Source organism: Tarenaya hassleriana, unplaced genomic scaffold, assembly GCF_000463585.1.
Source record: "Tarenaya hassleriana unplaced genomic scaffold, ASM46358v1 Cleome6, whole genome shotgun sequence".
NCBI classification, from domain to species: domain Eukaryota; kingdom Viridiplantae; phylum Streptophyta; class Magnoliopsida; order Brassicales; family Cleomaceae; genus Tarenaya; species Tarenaya hassleriana.
In genome coordinates this window covers 1,296,494-1,303,433 of record NW_010968505.1, presented here as the reverse complement: position 1 = coordinate 1,303,433, position 6,940 = coordinate 1,296,494, and the positions used below count along the sequence as shown (strand labels likewise).

Below are 6,940 nucleotides of genomic sequence, written 5' to 3'. Positions count from 1 at the left end.
GGAGCGTTCCTTGGACTAGGATTGCCCTCGTTGTTCGATCATTGACCTGAAAAGAGTGGGAGAAAAATTCAACAGAGACATCATTAGAGCGACACAGTTGATGAATGGAAACAAGATTTTTATGAATTGCAGGAACAAGCAAAACATTATGGAGAGAAAGGGGTCGAGAAGAGGTAAGAAGGTGAGTGAAACCTGAGTGTGTGATCGCGAGGCCAGAACCATCCCCGACAATAACTTCGTCGGTGCCTGAATAAGGAGAGTGCAACGAGAGATTGTCAAAATCAGCAGTGATGTGGTGGGATGCGCCAGAGTCCAAGATCCATGACTGAGAAGCAGAGCCGGATAGAGCAGCTGTGTTGGCGTTGGGTTGCCAGGAAGACCGGCGAGAATCAAATGACATCGGAGAAGGCAATATACCAGGCTGAGATCGGAGAAGGCGGCAAAAGCGAGCGCTGTGGCCTTGAGTACCACAAAGCTGACATTTACCGAGATAGCCACGGCCCGAGGAAGAGCAAGAGCCACGAGGTTCATATGGAGGGCGAGAGTTGCCGCGCCAAGGGGAGCGAGGCTTGTGTTGGGCAACAGTTGCCGTGACAGGAAAATCTGAAGTGACAGATTGTAAGGCAGAGATGTCGGCTTCGTGATTCAACAGCTTCTCGTGAAGCTCAATGAAGGACATGGGTGAGTCCTTAGCGTGGACAACATCCTTGACAGGTTTGAAATCATCGCCAAGACCAGCAAGGATGAAATCAAGTAGATCTTCGTGGTCCAAGGGCTTGCCGAGAAGAGAAAGCTCATCCGCTTTCACTTTGTAGAAGTGCATATATTCATCAATGCTTTTGGTGCCTTTGGTGAAGCGACGGAGTTGATCCTTAATTTGTTTGAGATGTCCACGGCTTGATCGACCGTACGTAGTGGCAAGAGTTTGCCAAGCATCACCAGAGGAAGCGGCAGAGGCAATCAGTGCCTGACATGAAGGAGAGAGCGAGCCAAGGAGAGCAGAAAATACCAGACGATCTTGGCGGAACCAAGGACCATAATTGGGATTGGCAGTGACTGCATTGTCGACAGAGAGTGTGGCCGGTTGATTGTTTGCGGGATCCAGAAAGCAGTCGAGATTGTACCCCTGCAGAAGAGCTCGGATTTGCACGCTCCACGTGATGTAGTTCATGGCCGTGAGCTTAGACACGTTGGAGACATTGATATTGAGAAGAGGATTGAAAGTGCTGCTAGAATCATAGGGGAAAACGATGTCGCTCGGAATGTCAGAGGTGTTGGAAGAGGAGTTTTCAACAGCCATGATCGAATGTAAGAAGAAGAACGAGGAAGGTGGCGGTAGGGTTTGGGGGAAAAAAAACGTCGGTTAGACGATTTCTAGCTCTGATACCATATAAGAGAAGAAAAAGAATATTTTTTGTATTACAAATTCTACAAGAATACACATATATATACTACTCCTAAGAACATTCTAGTACATGATAATAATGATACATAATAAAACTTAGTCTAACATAAAATAAATAGTTTGTAAAATCTAGAAACAATTACCAAGTCTTGAACACACATTTCTAAATAACCAAAAACTAGGAACAAATGAATGCTCCAATAATATCCTCTAACACCACATACCAAAGTTTCCTTCCTTGAACAGAAAAAAAAGAAAGAAATGATGATTACGGAGAGAGAGGAGGCAACATGATGATGGATCTATAGCCATGGTGGTAGCAGAGAGTTGAGCACAGACAGTTTAACCGGGCTTAGTTGATGGTAGTACTGGTAATAATTTCAACCCTTATGAGAGCAGTCATGGTGGTAACGAGTAAAAGGGCAGTTCAGTGCACAACAAGTCTGTGGTGGTGTTTTGTAAGCAGACCTTACCTTGCAGAAATATTCTACAAGAGGCGGCTTCCAGGACTGGAATCCGTAACCTCTAGATCATAACTCGACAGCTTAACCGGTACCCCAAGGCTCCCCTTTTTGTGATAACAAAGAAAATGCTCGTAAAATTTTCAGCAACCCGAGAATTCACGGCGCATTCAAAGGACGGGTCTCTGACCGGCTTTGGCCGTAGGATTGGAGGATCAAGAGGCTTTTGTGACATCGAAAACAGATTTTCCCTGTCAGTGACACTGAACATGATGATGTCTCTAGGAGGTGTTAAAATCTATAATAATGTCATTTTGTTGTGGCTCAGAGTTATAAACATCCCGTTGCCATCAGAGACGGTTCGTAAAATCAGTCACTTTTACTGTCCTGAGGTTTGGTTAATACTAACCAACACTGAACGAAAACAGAAGTGCCAATGTTTCGCGTGAGTGTTCTTGTCTGGTTCTTGGAGCTGTTTGATCTGATCTATAATATTGAATCTCTTCTACATAACATACAACAACCGATTTCTCTAATCGCTTCTAGATTTAGTGACAGAAAACCCAGACAGAACATTGGCTGAAACGTCAAGGCCAAATATCAGATACGCAGCTGACAGCATCACTGGATATGTTACACAGCCCGAGGCTCGAGTTCTGTCTGGTAAGTGTGATTCCGGGGAACGAAGATTGCTCGCTGCGGACTGTAATGGCGGCCGGGGAGGGATTCCCCGTCGTGAAACGCAGCGTGTTGATTGGTTGTGGTGGAGTTAGATGAGTTTGAAGAAACTGATTCAAGCTGCTTGTAAGTGACCCTCTTGCTACCAAATCTTCAGCTAGTTTCACCTGCAAGATAAAAAAAAAAAGGGCTTCGACTTTGTTTTCGGTTTCTTCTGTCCAGCAACTATTTTCCGAAAAGGGGAACTAAATACCTTGACTCTGAGAGTTTCCACATCTGATTTGAGAACTCTGTTACTTGTATCTGCATTCCGGAACTGTTGGGTTGCACCTATGAGCTGCTTGTACAAGACTGAGTTCTCTCCTCTCAGATTCTCAACCTGAAACAGAGAAACAAGACCAATCAACCTACATCCCCAAGACCCGGAAGCAGCAGTTGTGAATATTTTTAAAGCGTAACACCTCCCTCCCCACTCGATATTTCATGCTTATATATATTTCCTAAGTTATTGAAATTTATTTCGTTATTGGATTATACTTTATCAAAAGGAGTCCCACAAATTTGTACGTATATGCATTTTTAATAGAAGTATATGGAAAACATTAACCGTGGATTATATTTTTGTTATAAAAAGGAATCATATAATACACAGATCGAATATCATATTGCTACTTTTTGTGAGTGTTGGCCCATCTCTATATAGACTTTGGTTTGTGATCGTATTTAAAAAGGACAAGTCAAAGCAATGCTTGAGTGGTGATTGGCCACCCGGATGAGGAAGAATCATTGAAAACTATATATTATAACAGTGCATTGAATCACCAAATCATACAGAATTTTTAAATTAAAAAATAGACTTAAAGTTCCAAATATACATGTCTTAGGTTTTGATATGAATGTTAGTTTTCTTTCACCAAATAGAATAACCAAAAAATGGGTATTGCTTCAACTGTTAAATATTCTGTTCAAGATTTACGTAGTTTTTCTTTTTCTTTTTTCTAGTGGAGTATCGTCATGGATTTGTTGATTCCCAATTCATTGCAAATGATATGATCGAATGATATGATCTTCGACATTGGATAAATAGATCATTAAAATTTTAATAATGTAATTTTTTTAAAAAAGAAATTTATCATTTTTTTATTAAATCAAATGTGAGATTTATATAAAAACAAATGAACAAAACATAAAAAATTATTTAAAATAAAATTTAGAGTTAATATTTTTGTTGGTTTTAGTTATTTGGATTTGATTATTATTGAACTTCTATTTTTTTATTTGATAAAAGATTAAATAGAAGTAATTTGGAGTTGGAAAAAAAATTTAAAAAATGAAGGAGAATGTGAGATTGGTAGAAGACAAAATTGAAAAAAAAAGATTTAGGGTTAAAAAATAGAGGGAACACCACTTAAATTTTAATGGGGACATTGTTACAATTTAATCAAAATTATAAATAATATATTTTTTTTAAATGTGAAGGGGGACAAGTACCCCACTTATACATAAATAGGCTCAGGGTTAGAGGGTTAACCCAACCCAATCCATTTATTTTTTTTTTTGTTATTCTTTTGGTCAAATGGGTTAAATGGTTCTAACCCATTAAACCCATGGGTTGAACCCAAACAACAACACAAATTTATTCTTCTTTTTAAACTTAATTTGATAAGCGTGTATAGTGTACGCCTCATATGTGTCTCTCACGTGATTATTGTTTTTGTATGTCTATCTCATTATTAATGATTTAAAATTTTCTTTTCGTAGACGATAAATCATTTTTTATATTTCTAGAAATCTTTGTAGACGAATCGCCCTCGAAACCTCACCGAGAACTCTCCGATCTCGTTCGTGTGCAAGAACAGAAAAGAAAGGAGACACGGCGATGTACGAGTTCGGTTACCGAGCCGGAGCTCGGGCCTACGTCTCGAGAAGAGGATTAGCGTTCTACTAGGGTTACAACCGGAGAAACTCGCCTGAAAACGACCGGAGTCGATCACAGACGCACAGAGAAGAAAAACCCAGCCGCAAGAGAGAGAAAATGTGACAAAAGAACAACCAACACTAGCTGGAAAAAATGAGACCCGTAACCCTAGGTCTAATCGACCTTGCGAGATTACCAAACTGCCCCTCCGTCCTTGAAACACTCTACCACACGCAGCGGCTTAGGAAATCTCTTCTCCGCCCAGAGTATTTGCTGAAAATAACTCCACAAACTCCACCTTCTTCTGCAAATCCTGTAAAGAAACCACGGAAAAAAGAAAAAAACACCAAACCCTAGTATGTTGATCCCGTAACTTCCATGTAATTCCCCCTCTTGGCATGGTTCAAGGCGCATTGAACCTACATTTCTAAAGGAGTCCTTACCGAACGTGTCATAAACACGTCTCAACGTAACACGACGCACCTAACCTACTCAAGCGAGTATCTCCTGACACCTCCGCTTCCGAAAGTTACCTAAGATCTAGACTAGTATGACTCTCTAGACCGTCTAAATGACCCCATCCGGTGAAGTATATACCTCACCAATGGCCCTCCGAGGGTCACACCCCGACATCTACCCATCTCCCGAGTCTACCCCGACTGCCCTGAGGTACATCCTATTGGAGAGGGATTGCTCTATGTGCAATCGCTCTAGCTTCCTCCAGATTCCGAAGGCCGTCCTTTCGGATATGACCTTCCTTAGAACCCGATCCGACAGAGCAAGTGTTGGTTTAGTGCTCTATGATGTACTGTTTATGAGCTTTATTTAGATACATTTGATGTATTGATACTTTCTATGGTTTATGAGAGTATTTGATTCATTACATGTTCTTACATACTAGATGTGTTATGAAATCCATGTATCATTATGAATGATACTTAACTCCCTAGTCTTGTGTCATTATGGGAATGATGACATAATAAGACTAGTATGATGTGTGATTGATGATCATATAGATTATCATAGGTATTGGATACGATCACAATCATAGGTATTCGTTGGAGAACGGAATACTGGATTGACCCGCATGATATTGTCACATGGACTGGCGTCATGACTTGAATCTCATATGACGGTTCCATGATTGGATCCTAAGACCTGAGATATCTACGGAATCCAACATGAAGAGTTGCGTACTTTGATTACATCAAACGTCCTGCGTAACAGGAGGACTATAAAGACGTGTATCAGGTACTAAACGAATCATGTGCTGGATTGTAGATAGTCAAGATGGGATTTGTACCTCTCGTAAAAGAGAGAGATATCGTTGGGCCCCTCGTGTGAGCGAGACTGTAGAAATGTGTGGCCGCACTATAGACGAACGTCGTCTATTTCATACAGTCGAACTCAGTGAACGAGAAATCAGTCGAATCAGATAAGGTGGCTTGTCCATGCCTTATATTCGACATATGATATCGTGATACAAAAGGATCATCAAACAGAATCATCACTGGCGTTCGTAGGATCACGAACAAACTCTATTCGAGATAGGCAGGCATAGTGTCTTGCTAGAGACCGTCTATGACTTGTGTAACCGAAATAAGAGATTTCGTGTTATACTGCTATATCGGATGAGCCTACAGGGTCACACACACAGGAAAGGACGAATGCGCGAGAAGAGACGAGAAAATCCCGGTGGAGCGGAGGCCAGACCGACCGGTCCAGCTAACCCAGACCGATCGGTCTAGACGTAGACCGGTCGGTCCAGAGGTAACGTGTGAGGTCCGGAAATTGTTCCAGACCGATCGGTCCAGACGTTAAAAAGCTCCAGACCGATCGGTCCAGACGTCGGAATTTACTAAACTCGCTCTAATTAGGGTTTTAATGTGGGAAAACTTAGGGAAACACGACCCAACTCTTTTGGGACGAATTTCAGACCCTAGGGAGAGGTTTGGAGAGCGAAAAACCTAAGAGAAAGATCCCTGAATCCTTGGCGCAAAGAAGAAAGTGTTCTTCAGTCCTAGCAGACAAGTTCCAACCGTTGGAATCCTTTCCGCCGTGTGGATACGTGTAGAGGGCAAGGTATTCTTCCTGCCTACAGTGATCGGACGAACAGATCAATTGATACAGGCCCCGGATCGATTGAGGTAAGCATTCTAACGTTTCTGCAAGATCATGCATGATAGGTTCTAGGGTTTCATCAAAATTTTGTTTTACATCCGCTGCGCAAACCCTAGAATCGATCTCTTAGGAATTAGATTCTCTCATGAGATCCCAGGAAAACCCAACAGTGGTATCAGAGCCTGGTTGCTCTACATGATTTTTGTTAGAACCCGATCACGCACGTTATAGGATTTGAATTGTTTGAATCCGTGTTTGCTTTGATGCTATGCATGATTTGATTATGGATTTAGAGTAGATTTTCTGTTCATTGTTGCATAGTGTGCAAGAGCTTCGAATTCTGAGTTCGCAGGCAAA

The 6,940-nt window shown here is 41.5% G+C and overlaps 1 protein-coding gene across 1 annotated transcript; it reads right to left on the bottom strand.

Annotated features, from left to right (window-relative positions):
* Positions 1-2,453: 2,453 nt before the first annotated feature.
* Positions 2,454-5,095, bottom strand: LOC104799677 (basic leucine zipper 9-like). Its single transcript, XM_010522318.1, has 3 exons — positions 5,060-5,095; positions 2,798-2,923; positions 2,454-2,711 (listed from the first exon to the last, which is right to left on the bottom strand). The coding sequence occupies exons 1-3, from the start codon at positions 5,093-5,095 to the stop codon at positions 2,454-2,456; spliced, it is 420 nt and encodes a 139-aa protein (XP_010520620.1).
* Positions 5,096-6,940: the final 1,845 nt, after the last annotated feature.